This window comes from Pan troglodytes, chromosome 10, assembly GCF_028858775.2.
Source record: "Pan troglodytes isolate AG18354 chromosome 10, NHGRI_mPanTro3-v2.0_pri, whole genome shotgun sequence".
NCBI classification, from domain to species: Eukaryota; Metazoa; Chordata; class Mammalia; order Primates; family Hominidae; genus Pan; species Pan troglodytes.
The window spans coordinates 14,244,622-14,264,134 of NC_072408.2; the positions used below are offsets into that span (position 1 = coordinate 14,244,622).

Below are 19,513 nucleotides of genomic sequence, written 5' to 3' on the forward strand. Positions count from 1 at the left end.
CTGCATGACACTGCTAGACATGGTGGACAATACCAAGACGGATCAGACCCAGCACCTGCCTTCCGAGACCTTACGGGCTCATGATTGTCTTCCTTTTAACATGTACATTTATTAGGTACCATAGTGTGCAAAGCTTGTTCACTCGAATTATTTCATTAGGTCCATCTGATAGTCATGTAGGGTAGGCAGAACTGATAGGATTTCTGTTTTATATTTGAAGAAACTAGGTCTGTCAATAGTGAGCCAGGTTTAAAAAAAAAAAAGAAACGAAACTAGGAAGTTAGGTGATGAGCCTAAGACTTCACCACTGGTGAGGAGCAGAGCTGGGACATGAGCCTATCTTCTGACTCCAGGCCCAGTGCTGAGTCAACTAAAGGGGCATAAAGGGGAGCTGAGATCAGGGAAGGCTCTGTGGAGTGGCACTGCCCCTCAGTCCCTTGTCTGCAATTCTAAAATCCAAAGGACTCTGAAAACAAAGTCTCTGTCTTTTTTTTTGTAATGGGATCTCATTCTGTTGCCCAGGCTGGAGTGCAGTGGTGCCCTCTGAGCCTCGACCTCCCTGGCACAAGTGATCCTCTTGCCTCAGCCTCCTGAGTAGCTGGGACTACAGGCGTGTGTCACAATACCTGGCTATTGTTTTTTGTTTGTTTGTTTTCAAGTTTGGGACTAAAACTCAATTTGGCAGCAAAACCTGACCCGAACTGATGTAATTTGTAATCTTTAGTTATCCATTTACCGTAAGATCAATGTGTTTAGCTGCAGAAATCTTAATGTTTGTTAATAGGGGGTTATCCTGGTCCATAAAGGGAGGGAGAGGAGGAGGTGTTACCTAATATTGGGTCCATGGACTACATAGCCTAAAAAAATCTATAAAATTTCAAAACACACCTGGCTTCAAGGGTTATGGATAAGGGACTCTGGGTTGGATCTGAAAGGGGGCTTGGTTGTGGGGTAGAATTTCGATGTTTGGAAGGGATGTGGAGGGATGTTATGAAGAGGAAGCCTCACGCCATACCACCTTGGGTCTTGGTGTTAAGTCATTATCAACCATTACATTTGCTTTAAAGCAGAGAAGACTTACATTTCTGATAACTACTTTCCCTTAAGTCATGATTCACACACATTTGGAGGGCTGGACTTTCTGGGTTTGGTTATTTCCCCTGGTACCAATCCCCGCCTTTTCCCAGAAATCACTTGACTTCCCCGAAAACTCAGAAACACACCCTTTGGCTGAAAAATAGCATTAAGCAATCGGTGAAATTCCCCATTCCTCCTTTCCCCGCTGGAGCCCTGGATAGAGGGCTCTCTGGCCTGGGAGGAGGACGCTGTCCTTGTTTCAAAAGCAGAGGGAGCTCCAAGATCAAGGCTGAGTTTCCCTAAGTCATGGTCTCCCAGCCCCCTCTGTTTAGATCAGGGAATTTCAGACATGCACACTCGGGTAGGGAATCTTATGAACAGAACCAGGACAGGGAGGCTGGCCGGAGGTTCCTGCAGAGGGAGCGTCAAGGCCCTGTGCTGCTGTCCTTGGGGGCCAGAGGGGTTGCCCATCATGCCCACTGGCAGGAGAGAGGGAACTGACCCACTTGCTCCTACCAGCTTCTGAAGGTAAAATCCTTACAAACGAGGAGCAGAGCTTTGATGGAGGAAAAAGGAAAGGCAGAAAACTTCACGTAGGAGGGCTTGGGGCAATGATAGAGGGCTGACAAAGGCAGCATAAAAAAAGGCAGAATATAGACAACCTATTTCTCTTAGGCTCACCCCATCCACCCCTACTTCACCCCCTTACCTACCACTGTTTTCAGGGTTAAAGCAATTTTAGCAACCCTTTACTAGGAACTGTGGGGAGATAGCTTGTATTTTCAGTAAGTTGGCGGTGTGGGGGCAGGGACAAACCCCAAACAAACTCTGGAAAACGAATGTAGGAAGTTTTTATGTTCCTTGTCATTTGGCTGTCCCTTTTCTCCTTCCTCGCACAACCCGGTCTCAGTGGGGCAGCACTTCCTTCTCAGACTGCTTGTCCCAGGGTCCCTGCCTTCCCCTAGTGAAAGAAGCTCCTGCCTCCATCGGTGGGCGTTGGGAGCATCAGAGGAGATGCATGCAATGATAAACAGCAGACAGGGCTGCTTGAGGAGATAAGGTGATCACGGTTAAAGAAGAGGGGCTGTCCTACATGGATGATCGTGATGCGCCAAGACTGTTGAAAACCTGAGTGGAAATGGGAGCATCGTTCTTGAGGGCAGGAGAGAGACTGATACCGCGGGGGTGGGGCTGGTGGAGGACAATAGAGGAAGAAGAAAACTGGGAGAAAGTACTCGATTCCTTTGGAGAAAAATTAGGAGAAAGTCCAGAGAAGCAATGAGGGAAGGATACAATTGAGCTATAGTCTAGAAAGTTAGTCGAAGTTAACTAGGGAGGGTGTGAGGGGCACGGTGCTATGTGGGGATGTTGGTGATATGGCCCTGTGTGTTATCCCTTTGAAGGTGACACTGAGTCCCAGGTGACGCCGCACCACCAAAGAAGGTGCTTGTGTTTGTCAGACAAATACAGCCAGGCCTGCCACCCCTTAGGCTCCAAAGTCCGGAGGTGCAGAAAGCCAGGACCAAGAGACAGGCAGCTCACCAGGGTGGACAAATCGCCAGAGATGTGGTAAGTGATCAAGGGTCCCTGAGATGACACAGACTCCATTCCCTTCATCTTCTCAAGAAAAGCGCTCATGGGCCAGGCCTGATGGCTCACGCCTGTAATCCCAGCACTTTGGGAGGCTGAGGCAGGAGGATTGCTTGAGCCCAGGACTTTGAGACCAGCCTGGGCAACATAAGGAGACCCTGTCTCTATTAAAAAAAAAAAAATTAGCCCAGCGTCATGCGTGTCACCTGTGGTCCCTGCTACTCAAAAGGCTGAGGTGGTAGAATCACTTGAGCATGGGAGGTCAAGGCTGCAGTGACCTGAGATTGCACCACTGCACTCCAGCCTGGGTGACAGAGTGAGAACCTGTCTCAAAAAAAAAAAAAAAAAAAAAAAAAGGGCTCTTGTCTGAAGCCTGGGTTTTGGTTTGACCTGGGCCTTTTCTTTATTCCGACCTAAGATTCTCCCCCATGGCCGATTGACTGCCTCTCTTCTTCCCCCTTTCTTCTGCCTCTGGCAAATAGCGCGTTCTGTCCTAGGCTACTGGTGCCTGGGTCACCCGCCAATCTATGCCTCTGTTTTTTCAGGTGCATTGTCCTGTTTTCACTTTTGGCATGGGTTTATGCTGAGCCTACCATGTATGGGGAGATCCTGTCCCCTAACTATCCTCAGGCATATCCCAGTGAGGTAGAGAAATCTTGGGACATAGAAGTTCCTGAAGGGTATGGGATTCACCTCTACTTCACCCATCTGGACATTGAGCTGTCAGAGAACTGTGCGTATGACTCAGTGCAGGTATGTTATAAGCACAAAAAGAATAGAGATGGAAGACTAGGGCTAAGGTAGCGGAATAAGGATGTGGGAGGGAGTGCCACCTGTACTCACAGTGAACTGGAGTCAAGTCCTAGTGGCATAAATGTTCTATTCTCTCTGTCCCTTCTTTTAACTCCATACCAAAATATTACCCTTTCCTAGATTTTTTTTTTGTGACTCTTCTCTTAGATAATCTCAGGAGACACTGAAGAAGGGAGGCTCTGTGGACAGAGGAGCAGTAACAATCCCCACTCTCCAATTGTGGAAGAGTTCCAAGTCCCATACAACAAACTCCAGGTGATCTTTAAGTCAGACTTTTCCAATGAAGAGCGTTTTACGGGGTTTGCTGCATACTATGTTGCCACAGGTAAGGCTCACCCTTCTGCATGTGCCTTATTGACCCAGCTAAAAGATTAGAAATGAGAAATCCACTGAGCAACAAATTGAATGAGGATTCTGTTCGTAATTCTTATAAAAAGTGTTGACTTGGCCTGGGTCGCTCCATAAATCACTTTTGTGAAATTCAAATGCATGATCATATCTTAGTGGTGATGATGATCATGGTAATAACACATAGTACATAATAAACAGCAATTTGTTGAGAGCCACTATAAACTGGGTATGTATTGGGGATTGGGGATTTTTCCCATTTTAACACAATCGTCACTTTAATCCTTCAAGTTAGGTATTATTTGCTCCATATAAAGATGAAGAAAATAAGGACTAGGAAAGTTAATAACTTGCCAAGAATCACACAAGGAATGTGTAGTATTTAAACCCATTCAATATATGGCATTCAAACCTTCAAATTCTGGGTACTTCTGTATCTCTCTCTAGGTTAAAATGAAGCTAGGACATCTCATAAAGCCAAACTATTGTTTAGATTTGACAGAAGGACCAACATCATATAAAGCAATGAATGTACTGATTCCTCCCTGCAGAAGGCATCGTCATGATGTTTACCTTGCGGAGTGTCATTCCTAGAGCTGAAATGCTCTGTACATGAGAAAAGTCAAGGATCTCTGACATTAAGAGCTGCCTAGGCCGGGCATGGTAGCTCACACCTGTAATCCCAGCACTTTGGGAGGCTGAGGCAGGTGGATTACCGGAGCCCAGGAGTTAAAGACCAGCCTGGCCAACATGGTGAAACCCTGTCTCTACTAAAAATATGAAAAATTAACCAGGCATAGTGGTGGTGCGTGCTTGTGTTCCCAGCTCCTCGGGAGGTAGAGGCGTGAGACTTGCTTGAACTTGCTTGAAAATGTGGAGGTTGCAGTGAGCCAAGATCCCACCACTGCACTCCAGCCTCGGTGACAGAGTGAGGCTATGTCACATACACACACACACACACACACACACACACACACACACACACACACACACACACACACACCCGAGCTTCCTTATAGCTGTGTAGTGGTAGGGCTCAACTCTGGAATCATATGTCAGGAGAGTAATATGGAATAATAGTAGCCTGAAATGTGATCCCTTGACGGATCTTTAAGCAATAGGCCTTTCCTACTTTTTCTTACCCTTATGGTTTTGGGTTTAACCTCATTCTCCCTTCTTGGTGTTTGTTCTTGACCTCAGCCTCTTTCTACTCTTTGTAGACATAAATGAATGCACAGATTTTGTAGATGTCCCTTGTAGCCACTTCTGCAACAATTTCATTGGTGGTTACTTCTGCTCCTGCCCCCCGGAATATTTCCTCCATGATGACATGAAGAATTGTGGAGGTGAGCTTGGTGTTAAGAGGGTTGCATGTTCCCTGGGATTTGGAATGGCTGAGGCCTCAGAAAGGGCTTTGTCCACGCTTCCAACTTTGATTAGGCCAAGCCTTCATTTGGCACTTCTTTTTTATTTTAGAATTTATTTATTTATGTATTATTTTTAATAATTTCAATAGTTTTGGGGGTACTGGTGTTTTTGGTTACATGGATGAGTTCTTTAGTGGTCAATTCTGAGATTTTAGTGCACTTGTTACTTGAGCGGTGTACACTATACCCAATGTGTAGTTTTCTTGCCCCCGTTTCAACCTCCTCCCACATTGAGTCCCCAGGGTCCATTATATCACTCTGTATTGGCATCTATTCTTAGTTACTCATAAGCTGAGATGAAGCCACAAGAAGGGAGGAAGATAAGACTATAGGGTAAAGTTAGTTAATTGGAGAAGAGAGATAGATGCCTGTAAAGGGTCTACTGGGGGCTGTTCATAACCAGAAAGGCTCCATCCTAAGCAAAGTGATGGAAACCTAATAGGGATTGGGTATTCCTACTGATATGTATTGCACGTGTAATTGCTCTATCCCTCCAGTTAGGGCAGGGATCTCAGGTTAGTTTGAATGCAGGACTGTCAGTTTCTGAGAGAAGGAATCATAGAATAGTGCAGGAATTCCTTTGCTTGACCCTGTATTTGATTCTCCCTTTCTCTTTTTCTCTGTTAGTTAATTGCAGTGGGGATGTATTCACTGCACTGATTGGGGAGATTGCAAGTCCCAATTATCCCAAACCATATCCAGAGAACTCAAGGTGTGAATACCAGATCCGGTTGGAGAAAGGGTTCCAAGTGGTGGTGACCTTGCGGAGAGAAGATTTTGATGTGGAAGCAGCTGACTCAGAGGGAAACTGCCTTGACAGTTTAGTTGTGCGTGATGGTTGATTAATACCCCACCCTTAACTTACACACAGAGATCTCTCCCTGAAGACAAAGAAATTTTTTTTTGATACAGCGTCTTGCTCTGTTGCTCAAGCTGGAGTGCAGTGGTGCAATCACAGCTCACTGTAGCCTTGATCTCTTGGGCTCAAGCAAGCGTCCCACCTCAGCCTCCTGAGTAGCTGGGCCCACAGGCGTGCGTCATCAAACCCAGCTAATATTTTTATTGTTGTTATTATTTTTTTTTACAGAGATGGGGTTTTGCTATGTTGCTCAGGATAGCCTGAAATTCCTGGCCTCAAGCAATGCTCCCACCTCGGCCTCCCAAAGTGCTGGGATTATAGGCGTGAGCCACTGCACTCAGCCTGAAGATAAAATTATCGTTTCTCCTGACCCTTATTTTCCTTCTTCTTATTTTATGTGACATTTAATGCCTCTTTTATTTGTATCTCCCACTCCCCAATTTTACCTCTTTCCTTTAGTTCTTTCCCTCTTCTGATTTCATCATTTTGTTCAGTTTCTTGCAGGAGATCGGCAATTTGGTCCTTACTGTGGTCATGGATTCCCTGGGCCTCTAAATATTGAAACCAAGAGTAATGCTCTTGATATCATCTTCCAAACTGATCTAACAGGGCAAAAAAAGGGCTGGAAACTTCGCTATCATGGAGATCGTGAGTAACCTAGAAGTGCCTCTTTGGTTGGTGATACCAAAGTCCCCAAAAAATGTGAGATCAAAGCAGGTAGATGATCCAGGCACACTGGAAGCACCTGTGATCTCAGCTACTGAGGGAGGCTGAGGCAGGAGGATCCCTTGAGCCCAGGAAGTAGGAGTTTGAGTCCACTCTGGGCAACAGAGCAAAACCTTGTCTCTAAAACAAAACAAAGACGAAGCAACAATAATTTAAAAAACAGATAGATTGTTGTTCTGATAGAATCCTGAGATACTTCACTTCTTCAGGAAAATCTAAACCAGTCAATGGTTGCTAGAAATGCCTCAACCTCTAGTAATCCTTTAACTAGACCTGAGACTGCAGACAGCTTGCGGGTGGTTAGTTGGTAATGCCATATGATTTTAGACATCTGCTGTACTGGAATGTTAAGCATCAGGATTGAGGACAACTGGACGATTTTAGAAAGTGTGAGAATGATGTAAATAGAATGAGAGTCTTCAACTATTTAGTAATTTTTTTCTCCTGTCCCAACTTCTGTTCTTTCAAGCAATGCCCTGCCCGAAGGAAGACACTCCCAATTCTGTTTGGGAGCCTGTGAAGGCAAAATATGTGTTTAGAGATGTGGTGCAGATAACCTGTCTGGATGGGTTTGAAGTTGTGGAGGTAAAGTACCACCTTGGCTTCTCCCCAATCCCTGGCCCCAGATCGGGATGAGTGGACTGAAATTGTCCAGTTGTTTACCCAATGTATGTGTGTGATCAAGGTATAACACCTTTCCCATAAACACAACAGCTTAAGATCTGTAGTTCTCCCTTGTGAGTCATGGAGCTGCCTGGCCAGCTTGGCATTCTCTCTGCCTTCAGTCTTCTTGGGGAAGGGGAGTTGACACGTTGGGGCAAAGCTTTCTGTCAGCCTCATCTCCTGGGTGCTTTGGGTCTGCTAAGATGTTCCCAAGCTTCTTGTGGTGAGGACTCCTCATTGATCCAAGGCCAGAGATCAATTCCAGTTTTGATTTTGGTTTCCCATATCTCTCTTCAGAAATAAGTGGTGATGTTTATTATTCTCCAGGGACGTGTTGGTGCAACATCTTTCTATTCGACTTGTCAAAGCAATGGAAAGTGGAGTAATTCCAAACTGAAATGTCAACGTATGTGTCTCTTCAAAGTGGAAGTCTTTCTTTTTCTCTCAGAGAGAATGGAAAGATCAGCACATCAAAATTCAAATGCATGGTTTCCTCTTAGGCATGTGAGGGAGTGGGTTGGGTTTTTGAAGGGAAGCCAGTCATGGAAGCTTTTCTAGTCCCAGCCCCGCATCTGGTCCCAGGCCAACTAGATCGGCATGTTTCCTTCCAAGAAAGGGGCTATGGGATAGGTCGAGTTAGTAGCCCCACGTGGGTGCATTTGTGGCTTCCACTGGGCCTTCACCAACCACTGAGAACCAGGCTCTTCACTACGGCTTTCATGGGGCCATCTGAATTGGCATCTCAGCGGGTGAGGGAGCTGAGAGATGCCAGTTGGGGAGGATGGCCACAGAGAGGCTGGTGTGGGGAGGTTCATCCCAGGTGTGCCTGTGGATATGGGGTGGGGAAGCAGTGAGGATGAACCTGGCCCCATGACTCTCCCTTGGAGGAAGTGGCTGTCCTGACCATCGCTCTTCTTCCTTTGTCTGGTAGCTGTGGACTGTGGCATTCCTGAATCCATTGAGAATGGTAAAGTTGAAGACCCAGAGAGCACTTTGTTTGGTTCTGTCATCCGCTACACTTGTGAGGAGCCGTATTACTACATGGAAAATGGAGGAGGTGGTAGGTTTCTTCTACTGGAGAAGAGAGAGAGAGAGTGAGAAGGTGTTGGAGGGTGGATAGCATAATCTGTCTGTGCCAGAGAGAGTTTGGAGACAAATGAAGGTGATAGGACAGACATTGTTCATCTCCTTGGCTTCGTCCAAAGATACAGTTTTCATCTGGAGCAGGGCACGTTCAGGGGAGCATCAGTCACAGGGAATCATAGAGGTCACCAACTGAGTTTCACAGCTGCAGCAGGAATTCCCCTACAACATCCATTTCATGGGATTACCCACCTTTTGACCAGTTATTTCATGTAAAACCCACAGGAGCAATGCCTTCAGCTTTAAGCCACCAAACTACACTGACTGGCTTTCTTGATGTAGAGGCTTTGGTCATGCTAGGTGAAGGGCTGAATGAGACCCTAATACGTTCTCTGCATTGCTTGGTATTTATTTCCCCACTTTCCCGATGCCTTCTTTCCTTCTGCTTTGGAGATGTTCCCTTTGTCTCCCCGGCAGGCTAGAGGCCTGAGGGATTGTTTGGAGGAAGATATTTTTTTTCTGGCTGATTTAATCTGATTTACTACTTGAATCCTAGACGAGCTGAGGCTCTGAAGGAACGGGGCAGGGTGTTGGGGTAGGGGGGGAATGGAAGAAGGAAGATGTGGTGGTGAGTGTGGCCTGTGTTCTCTGTGCTATTCCAGGGGAGTATCACTGTGCTGGTAATGGGAGCTGGGTGAATGAGGTGCTGGGCCCAGAGCTGCCGAAATGTGTTCCAGGTAAGGAGGGCCGAGGCTTGGGGAGAGATGATAGCCACGGGTGACTGGGAGTCACCTTCTGAAAGCAACTGTAATCCTCTTGGGAAAGGACTGAACAGTGACCTGCCAGAGTCCAGCTCAGTGAGGTGGCAGTATCACTGTGCCGTGGGCTGCCAGGGCCATGGGGAACCTCCTCAGCCACACTGAAGCCAGGCCAACTGGAAGGAAATAGAAACGTCAGCCAGCGACAGTTGGTGTCTGGTAATGTAGCTGCAGTGAGAAGATACAGAACTGCTAAAAACAGGGCCTGAAAGCTGAGAGTGAGTAATCAACACTCAGAAACAAGTCTAGCTAAATAGCCTAGTTATTATATTAAAAGTTTATAGGGCAGCAAGATATAGAGGAATTCAAAGAATGAGGAAGATAAGAGTTGGGGAGCAGAAGGCTGGGGCAAATCCAATAGGATAATAACCATCCTGGGTGGTACTGAAAGCTGAAGACTGAGCTGATTTGTTGCATTTATTATCTCATTCGTGTCCATATAACAGCCCTGTGAGCTAGGTGTCACTGGTCTTATCTGACCAATGTCAAATGTGAATGGGTGGGGTGCAAGTTCACAGAGTTAGCAAGTGGCAAAGGCAGGCTTTGAGCCCAGGTCTGTCTAAGTTCACAGCCCATTGTGCTCAACTTGGAGTCCCTCCAGGCTGTCTAGTAAGGGATTTAGGTAAGCAGCTTCACTTGAATTCAGTTATTAGTATAACTGAATGGTAATGGCACCAGTCACTGGGAGTGAGAGGTCAAGGCCAAAGAAGGGACCCCTCTGTACTTCCTAGGCTGACCTGTGGTTTACTAGGAGGGACTCAGGTGCAACTAGGACTCCAGTAAAGAAGGTGATTAAAGTTTGATCTGGGCATCTGAAGAAGGCAGAAATCTTTCCTCCTCCACCATCTGTGTGAGAAAAGGGTTTCGAGCACTGGCTCTTGATTGGGCACCGGCCTCATGTGCCGAGTTGGGAGGTGCAAAGGGGACCCCTGCCTCCAGAGGGGCTGTGGGTCACACTGTGGATAGTGTGAGGCGTTAGTGCATCTGGACTCAGTGATTCACACACTGCCTCCGTTTAACTGAGCTCTCCCATGAGCCAGCTTATGACATTGGCAAAGCGGGATGTTTAGGTAAGGCCAGAGTGGGTCAGGTATTGAGGTTGTTGATCAAATAGGGTTGACTATTTTGTACTAGAGAATCCTGCAACCTAGCAGGTAACATTATGTGAGTGGTTGGAGGATTTGCAGGAAGCCAGCATCGTTTCTTCCTCCTTCCCTGTGTTGTTTTATTCCTTCCTAGTCTGTGGAGTCCCCAGAGAACCCTTTGAAGAAAAACAGAGGATAATTGGAGGATCCGATGCAGATATTAAAAACTTCCCCTGGCAAGTCTTCTTTGACAACCCATGGGCTGGTGGAGCGCTCATTGATGAGTACTGGGTGCTGACGGCTGCTCATGTTGTGGAGGGAAACAGGGAGCCAACAATGTATGTTGGGTCCACCTCAGTGCAGACCTCACGGCTGGCAAAATCCAAGATGCTCACTCCTGAGCATGTGTTTATTCATCCGGGATGGAAGCTGCTGGAAGTCCCAGAAGGACGAACAAATTTTGATAATGACATTGCACTGGTGCGGCTGAAAGACCCAGTGAAAATGGGACCCACCGTCTCTCCCATCTGCCTACCAGGCACCTCTTCCGACTACAACCTCATGGATGGGGACCTGGGACTGATCTCAGGCTGGGGCCGAACAGAGAAGAGAGATCGTGCTGTTCGCCTCAAGGCGGCAAGGTTACCTGTAGCTCCTTTAAGAAAATGCAAAGAAGTGAAAATGGAGAAACCCACAGCAGATGCAGAGGCCTATGTTTTCACTCCTAACATGATCTGTGCTGGAGGAGAGAAGGGCATGGATAGCTGTAAAGGAGACAGTGGTGGGGCCTTTGCTGTACAGGATCCCAATGACAAGACCAAATTCTACGCAGCTGGCCTGGTGTCCTGGGGCCCCCAGTGTGGGACCTATGGGCTCTACACACGGGTAAAGAACTACGTTGACTGGATACTGAAGACTATGCAGGAAAATAGCACCCCCCATGAGGACTAATCCAGATACATCCCACCAGCCTCTCCAAGGGTGGTGACCAATGCATTACCTTCTGTTCCTTATGATATTCTCATTATTTCATCATGACTGAAAGAAGACATGAGCGAATGATTTAAATAGAACTTGATTGTTGAGACGCCTTGCTAGAGGTAGAGTTTGATCATAGAATTGTGCTGGTCATACATTTGTGGTCTGACTCCTTGGGGTCCTTTCCCTGGAGTACCTATTGTAGGTAACACTATGGGTGGGGCACTCCTTTCTTGCACTATTCCACAGGGATACCTTAATTCTTTGTTTCCTCTTTACCTGTTCAGAATTCCATTTACTTGATCATTCTCAGTATCCACTGTCTATGTACAATAAAGGATGTTTATAAGCAAATTTTGTCTGACTTACCGCATTCCACACCAAACCCTCAGAATTATAGAAGGGGAATGGGATGAGAAGGCTGTTATGTCACTGAAATTGGGCATCCAGCCACTAATATTTAATTTAATTGTCACGAAAACAGGGAATTCAGCTTTTCTTCTCTCATCCAAATGAGATTTACTGAATATTGTGGGTTAGTATGAAGATCGCCAGTGTAAGGCATCACATTCTGCTTTTGAAACTCATTAATATTTACCTGGCCAAAAAAAAAAAAAAAAGAAAAATAAGAAAAAAAAGAAGCTCATTAAATGTCATGTGGTGCGTGGCTCACACCTGTGATCCCAACACTTTGGGAGGCTGGGGTGGGAGGATCGCTTGAGCCCAGGGATTCAAGACCAGTGTGAGCAACATAGGGAGACCCTGTCTCTACAAAAATAAAAAATAAAAATTAGCTAGGCATGGTGTGCGTGCCTTAGTCCCAGCTACTCAGGAGGCTGAGTTGGGAGGATCGCTTGAGCCCAGGAGGTCAAGGCTGCAGTGATCATGCCACTGTACTCCAGCCTGGGCAACCAGAGTGAGACATTGTCTGGAACAAAGCAAAATAAACCCACCTCATTCAGAAATCCACGTACAATAGTTTGAGTTGGCTGTTTAAGATCTTCTTTAAGTATAAATTGTTTCAATATGTCAACGGAAAGTTAATTTTCCTCTAATACTCATTGTATCATGCAATATTATGACAACAAAAAAGAAAAACTAAAGAAATTCAGCATGCTCTTGTCTGCTTTCCTGGTGGTTTTAATCAATTTGTGACAATGTTTTCATTAGACTGAACTCTGTACCAAGATGACATAGCAGAAAATCTCGGTAAGGATGGACTCCAAAACTCTCCCTTCTATTTTCTAGGGGAAGGAAAAGAAAAGATTCCTCTTCCAAAAGAATGATTAGTGATGAGAAATGACTACAGAATAGAGACTTAGTTCTCCTGTCCTCAGTTTTTAAAATGCTATCTTAGGACAGCGGTTGCCCTGACAGGGCATCTTAGGAAAGTGGAGGTCTGAGAAGAAGAGCTGAGGGGGAATCTGACCTATTTGATGTGACACGTGGCTTTCAGGAGGGCAGTTTTTACTAGAAGCCAAAAAAGGTTTGTTTGGGCCCATCAAGAATGGACTTTGATATTCCGTAGACCAAGAGGGCTAAATTCAACAGTTGACCTTAGACCGCAGGGTAAACGTGATGAGGTAACCAGAGGAATTCTAATCGAAGGGCCTGAAGAATTGAAGGGAATTACAACAGGGAGTCTCTGGGAGGATTATATGGTCAACCAAGCAGCATAAAGTTACTGTGTCACTCCTGAACTGTATGCCTCATAGCCACCTCCTCACCCTTCCTGTCATTGCAGGAGCAATGGAGTTGACAGCGTGCCCTGGGTGAGAGTGTTTCCGTGAGAGGAGGATTCTTCTAGAGATAAAAAGGCATTGGAGGAATATTAAGATTTAGAAACATGGTCTGTGAAAGGGATATTGTTCTTTTTTTATACTTGGGGCAATAGCAAAAAATTAACCTGGAATCTGACAACAGAAAAAGGAAGTTCATCCCTCTCGGAGAATCACCAGTCTATTTGGGTTCTGCCCTTGCTGATGGGCTGAGGTATTGGTGAAGAATTTCCCTCTTTGCTGCCACCATGTACGGCATGATGGGAATGGGCTTTGCATCGTTGACTGTGCCGCAAGGTCATTTCTCTGGGTGAATGGCAGGGAGAAGACCTAAATGAATCATGATCAGAGACTTCAGAGCTAGGAAGAGCTTGTCATCAGGTCCTAGAGGGGCTAGAAAGTCATTCATTGTGTTTAAAGGGTATCCATCGTAGTACCTTGCAAGTTACTTGGGAACATATGTCCGCTTCATCTGAAACTCAGGAAAAGAGTTAGCTTTTTAAAGAAGGTGAATTGTCACTTTTCTTTGGTCAGAAGAAAATGGACTGGTGGGCCAGCAACTCATGCCAGGGAGGAAAGACAATGTCCGGTGGTCAAGAGGACTTGAACCTACTTGAAACTGGACCAGCCCAGAAGGGGCTAGAAGGGATCCTGGGACTCTAAAGTTTCCTTTACAGTGACTGCTAGAATCAGAAACATATTCGGTGGAAATGTGACTTTTTTCCTGCATATTGGTTATTATTTTAATAATTGAAAATATGATGTGAGGCGTGGTGACTCACACCTGTAATCCCAGCACTTTGGGAGGCCAGGGAGGATGGATCACATGAGGTCAGGAGTTTGAGAGCAGCCTGACCAACACGGTGAAACCTTGTCTCTACTAAAAATACAAAAATTAGCCAGGTGTGGTGGCAGGTGCTTGTAATCCCAGCTACTCGGGAGGCTGAGGCAGGAGAATAGCTTGAACCTGGTATTGCAGTGAGCCGAGATGGCACCACTGCATTCCAGCCTGGGCAGCAGAGTGAGATTCCGTCTCACACACACACACACGGACACAACACAGCTTTATTTAATCTTGATCAAATCCACAAACTCTGCCATGGTTTTTAAAATAATGATTTAACAAAACCCTTTTTCTTTTGACATATTCACAAGAAGTTGCAAAGTTAGTACAGAGAGGTGCTATTTCCCCTAATGGCTACATCTTAGGTAACTACAGTACAATATCTAAACCAGGAAACTTATGTTGGTACAATGTGCAAGGGCAGTTTTGTGTTATTTTACTACATTGGAGACTCATGTGAGCACCTCTGCAGTCAAGATATGAAACAATTCCATCACTACAAAGATTTCCCTCTTGCTACATTTTGTAGTCACACCGTTTTTTATTTTCTCTTACAATCATAAAAAGACACATTGGAAAGATCCAGCTTCTCTCATTTGTCCTAAGAGGAAATTAATTTTGGGTATGTCCACCCTTGAACCAGAGAAAAGCAGAGACTGGACATATTGAGGGAGATGAAGTTGTGGTAACAGGAACCACAACGGGGGAACCCCCCCCAGAGCAAAACCTACAGGGAAAGTCTCTGATGGACCTAGTTTCCTGAATGGAAGCATCTGTTTTAAAAAAATCTCTCTTCCTCTACAAGGGACTACAAAGGACACAGAAGACCTGCAGCTGCCAGGAAGGAGCTCATTCTGATTGTAACCATTGTATTCTGCCTCATCTCCAAATGGGCTGTTTGCATTGTGTATCTATCTCCCTTTAGGTTTAATGTGGAAACAAATCATTTCTTTTGTCTTCATTGCTTAAGGACTGAGTGTGAAATATTTTTGGCATAATATGCTCAGGTTTTTCTGGGCATCTGCCTATTCATGGATAAAATGAAAATGTTTCTTGATCTCTCTTAGACAGAAAGCAAGAAGAACTTAAGGTTTTTAACAGAAAAAATAAAAGAGGATGGCTAGAATAAAAATTCACAGAAATAGGGCCAGGCGCTATGGCTCATGCCTATAATCCCAGCACTTTGGGAGGCCGAGGCGGGCGGATCACGAGGTCAGGAGATTGAGACCATCTTGGCTAACACGGTGAAACCCCGTCTCTACTAAAAATACAAAATTAGCCGGGCGTCATGGCGGGCACCTGTAGTCCCAGCTCTTCAGCAAGCTGAGGCAGAAGAATCATTTGAACCTGGGAGGCAGAGGTTGCAGTGAGCCTGGATCACGCCACCGCACTCCAGCCTGCGTGACAGAGCGAGCCTCCGTCTCAAAAAAAAAAAAAAAATCACAGAAATAAAGATTCACAGAATAAAAATGCACGGAAGCAGGGATGAAAGCAAAAAAAGCACCTGAGCACCTAGTTGGGGGAGAAGTCAGGACAGCAGAGAAGAATCCCGGGGCCACTGCAGGTGAGTGTGTCAGAACTGAGTAGGACTGAAGAAGACCTAAAAGGGAGAATTTGGCCTTCTTATAGGGCCAAGCAGAGGCCGGTTGTGTGGGGCAGGGCTGACCCCAAAAGGCTTGACAGAGACCCCCGAGGAGAGGTTTTGGAAAACACTGAACACCTAGGTTGGACCTAGATGAACTTTACCTGCTCTGTCACATAATTGTGATATAATTTATGTAGAATTTTTTTCCAGCAATTTATGAAGTTGTCTTGAGTTTGCCTTAAGTGGCCCTAAGCCTTTCAGGTCTCTTTTCCCGGTCCTTGGTGGCTTGCCTCCGTTTTGGTGTCCTGTGTTGTCCTCACTGTCATCATCTATCCTCTGAAAATATGATTTTTTTTTCCTGCATGCCTGTTATTTTCCTTCCTTCCTTTCTTCCCTTCCCTTCCTCCCTCCCTCCTTCTGTTCCTTCCTCTCTCTCTCTCTCTCTTTCTTTCTTTCAGACAGGGTCGCACTCTGTTGCCCACGCTGGAGTACAGTGGCATAATGACAGCTTACTGTAGCCCCAAACTCCTGGGTTTAAGGAGTCCTCCCACCTCAGCCTCCTGAGACACTGAGACTACAGTCATGCACTACCACACCTGGCTAATTTTTAATTTTTTTGTAGAGACAGGGTCTCGCTATGTTGCCCAGGCTGGTCTTGAACTCTTGGCCTCAAGCAATCTTCTCTCCATGGTCTCCCAAAGTGATGGGATTGTAGGGATGAGCCACCACATCTGGCTCTTCTTTGGTTTCAATATGCTCACTTGACGTAATAAAACCCTGCTTCCTCTGTGCCTGAATGGTACGGCTGCTAGTGGCTAGGGGAAAACACACAAGCTCACACAACTGTCTCAAAAAAGGTGAGACTGTCTCACAAAAGAACAACCGTCTCCCTTTTAATTGTTGGCCATGAATCTCAAATGAACCCTTCATGCTCCCAGGCAATCAAAATTCCCTAATCCATTCTCAATCCCACTGCCCCAGATGACTATTTCATTTCTTCTCTCTTCTCACACCCCTGAAATTCTCCATCCTCATTCTCAGCTGATGACCTTATTTTCTACCTCACCAAGACACATGAAACCTAGCAGAGAGCTTCTACCACCACCACATCTACTGGAATACTGGCATCTGTTCCCTTACACTCAGCTGGCATGTGTGTTAACTTATCCATTGGTGACTTATCCATGCTTCCAACTCGATTCCATCTCCACCCACCCCATCACCATTTCCCTCCCTATTGTGTAATTCCTATCTGTATGTTAACATGTTGTAATTCCTCTAAACTTAAGACAGACTTCTCTTGACCACAATTCTTCCAACAGCTTTCCCTATTTATTTGCTTCCGTTTGCAGCAAATTCCTTAAAATAATTGATTATACCCTGTTTCCAGTTCCTATTCTCCCGCTCTCTCTCTAACTTGGCTCTGGCTTTTCCCCCTGTCATTCCACCATACTGTGCTTTTCTGGGTCACCAATGACTCTGACATTGCTCCATCCAAGGATGGATGCTCAGTCTTTATCTCCACCTCGATGCACTTTCTTTCCTTGGCTTCTGAGCACTGAACTCCCCAGGTTTTCCTCCTACCTTGGTGGTCATGGTCCTGGTCAGCCTGGGCCCTACAACAGAGGCGAGAGCCTCCTGCATTCTCTTCCCAATGCCCTGTGGAGCATGACGGTTTCCAGGCTGGCTGGTGGCATCAGGTACTGTTCCCAGGCCTGGTGATTGCTGGGTGGTGTTCCTTCTGCTGATGTTATTGGGATTCTCCCCATCCCCAGGTAGTTTTCTCACATGTGAGTGCTGAGCAGTACTCAGTTAAATACTTGTGGGATCCTCTGCAGACTTCTGGCCATCTCTCTGTGTACCTTTCTCCTCCCTGATCCTCAGTTCTGTGACCTCCAGGGGCCTTGGTTTCCTGGATCTGGGCCTGTGTCTCCTCAAGTCAGGGAGCTGACTGAGTCCTACCTGGATTTCTCCTTCTAGCAACTCAGCTTGGAAACTCTCTCAAGGCAGTAAAATGGGCCCAGTCTCTCAGGCATCGTTGTCTTTTTTTGTCCAATGTCCAGTGTCTCAAAAACCGTTGTTTCATGTATTTTAGTCTTCTTTTTGTTGTTTGGTTCAGGAGGTGGGTAAATCTCCTTCTTCTTGGCCCTAAACTAGTAGCCATCTGAAAATCAACATGTTCCAGACAGAACCTATCAGACCTGCTCGTCTGGTACTCATCCCCATCAAGCTGACACCATTTTCTCACCCCTCCCCTTCCAGTGTCTACTCCGTCAGGAAACCCTTTGGTTCTTCTTTAAGTTTTATCCATAATCTGACCACTTCTCACCACTTCCACTGCACCCCTGCTCTGAGCTACCATCACTTCTTGCCTGCATTACAGTAATTGCCACCGAATTGGTCCTTTTTATGCCCTTTTTCAGCTGTAGTACGTCTTCAATTCAGCAGCCAGCATGAGCCTTTCAATGTGTGCACACGGAGCACTCTGCCCAGAGCATGGCGTTGCTGCCTGCGCATTCTCTGATGGATCAGGCAGCTGCTCACTTCAGGGCCCTTGGCTTCTTCCTGGAATATTCTTTCCCTAGGTCTCTGAATGTCTAACTTCCTCCACTCTTTGATACGTGTCAACTTTTTCAATGAGGCTACTCCTTTACAATTTTTAAATTCTTATTTTCTATATTTTTTTAAATACAGAGTCTTGCTCTGTTGCCCAGGCTGGAGTGCAGTGGTGAGAACATTGCTCACTACAGCCTCGAATTCCTGGGCTCAAGTGTGCCTCCTGTTTCAGCCTCCTGAGTAGCTGGGACCACAGGCACACATCATCATGTCCAGCTAATTTTTAATTTTTTATAATGATGGAATCTCACTATGTTGCCCGGGTTAGTCTTCTTTCATGGTTCTTTTTTTTTTTTTTTTTTTTTTTAACATCTGATGTCATCAGTTGGTTCTGACCAGGTTGGTCTCGAACTCCTGGGCTCAGATGATTCTCCAGCCTCGACCTCCTAAAGTGCTAGGATTATAGGCATGAGCCCCTGCTTCCAGCCTAATTTTTTTTTTTTTATTTAAAGAGCACCATCTATTTTTTGAATAGGTAAAACACCTACATGGTTAAAACTTTGAAAGATCAAAACAGCATACAGTGATAACTTTTCCTTCCACTCCTATGTCCCCCCAGAGACCACCAATATTTCTTGTATATCTTTCTAGTGATCTTTTATACACATGTAAGTGATATATGCCTACTCCTGTTATGTATACAAATAGTAGCATTTTATTATTTTATTTCATTTATTTTGGAGACAGAGCCTTGCTGTGTCGCTCAGGCTGGAGCGCAGTGGTGTGATCATAGTTCATTGCAGCTTCAACCTCCCAGGCTCAAGCCATCCTCCCACCTCAGTCTCCCAAGTAGCTGGTACTACAGGCATGTGCCACCACACCCGGCTACAAATGGAAACGGTAGCGTTTTATACATAATATTTTATACATTCTGCATTTTACTTGTTTTCACTTACCATGCTGTCTGTAGTAAGGATTGAATGGTTACATTGCATTTCATCATTTGGATATTCCATAATTTACCTGAAACTTTGGTACCAGATACCTTTCAGAATGCAGGATTCCAATATTTTGTTATTATAAACAATGCTGCAATGACTAACCTACATGTGCCGTTTAGTTCATATGTGAGAAAATGTGGGCTGAATTCCTAGAAGTTGAATTGGTGAGTGAAAAGGCATATGTATTTGTAATTTTGGTTACCTGTTACCAAATTGCTCTCTGTAGGGATACATTCCAAAAAGCAATGTGTGAGAGTGACTTTTTCTTTACATTTTCAACAA

The 19,513-nt window shown here is 45.5% G+C and overlaps 1 protein-coding gene across 1 annotated transcript; it reads left to right on the forward strand.

The window, feature by feature from the left end:
• The first annotated feature begins 1,292 nt into the window (after positions 1-1,292).
• On the forward strand, positions 1,293-11,821 carry C1S (complement C1s). The gene is made up of 12 exons (XM_003313469.4): positions 1,293-1,605; positions 2,481-2,646; positions 3,213-3,420; positions 3,628-3,805; positions 5,049-5,174; positions 5,883-6,082; positions 6,609-6,762; positions 7,310-7,425; positions 7,831-7,909; positions 8,435-8,563; positions 9,249-9,323; positions 10,644-11,821. Exons 2-12 carry the CDS (start codon positions 2,642-2,644, stop codon positions 11,438-11,440), a joined length of 2,067 nt encoding a protein of 688 aa, XP_003313517.1. The 5' UTR covers positions 1,293-1,605; positions 2,481-2,641; the 3' UTR covers positions 11,441-11,821.
• The last annotated feature ends 7,692 nt before the right edge of the window (positions 11,822-19,513 follow it).

What these genes read in the sequence shown, in the direction of transcription:
- C1S (XM_003313469.4), top strand. An exon ending in GTGCGTATGACTCAGTGCAG is followed by an intron (nt 3,421 to 3,627) that starts GTATGTTATAAG and finishes CTCTTCTCTTAG; the next exon opens with ATAATCTCAGGAGACACTGA. An exon ending in CATGGAAAATGGAGGAGGTG is followed by an intron (nt 8,564 to 9,248) that starts GTAGGTTTCTTC and finishes GTGCTATTCCAG; the next exon opens with GGGAGTATCACTGTGCTGGT.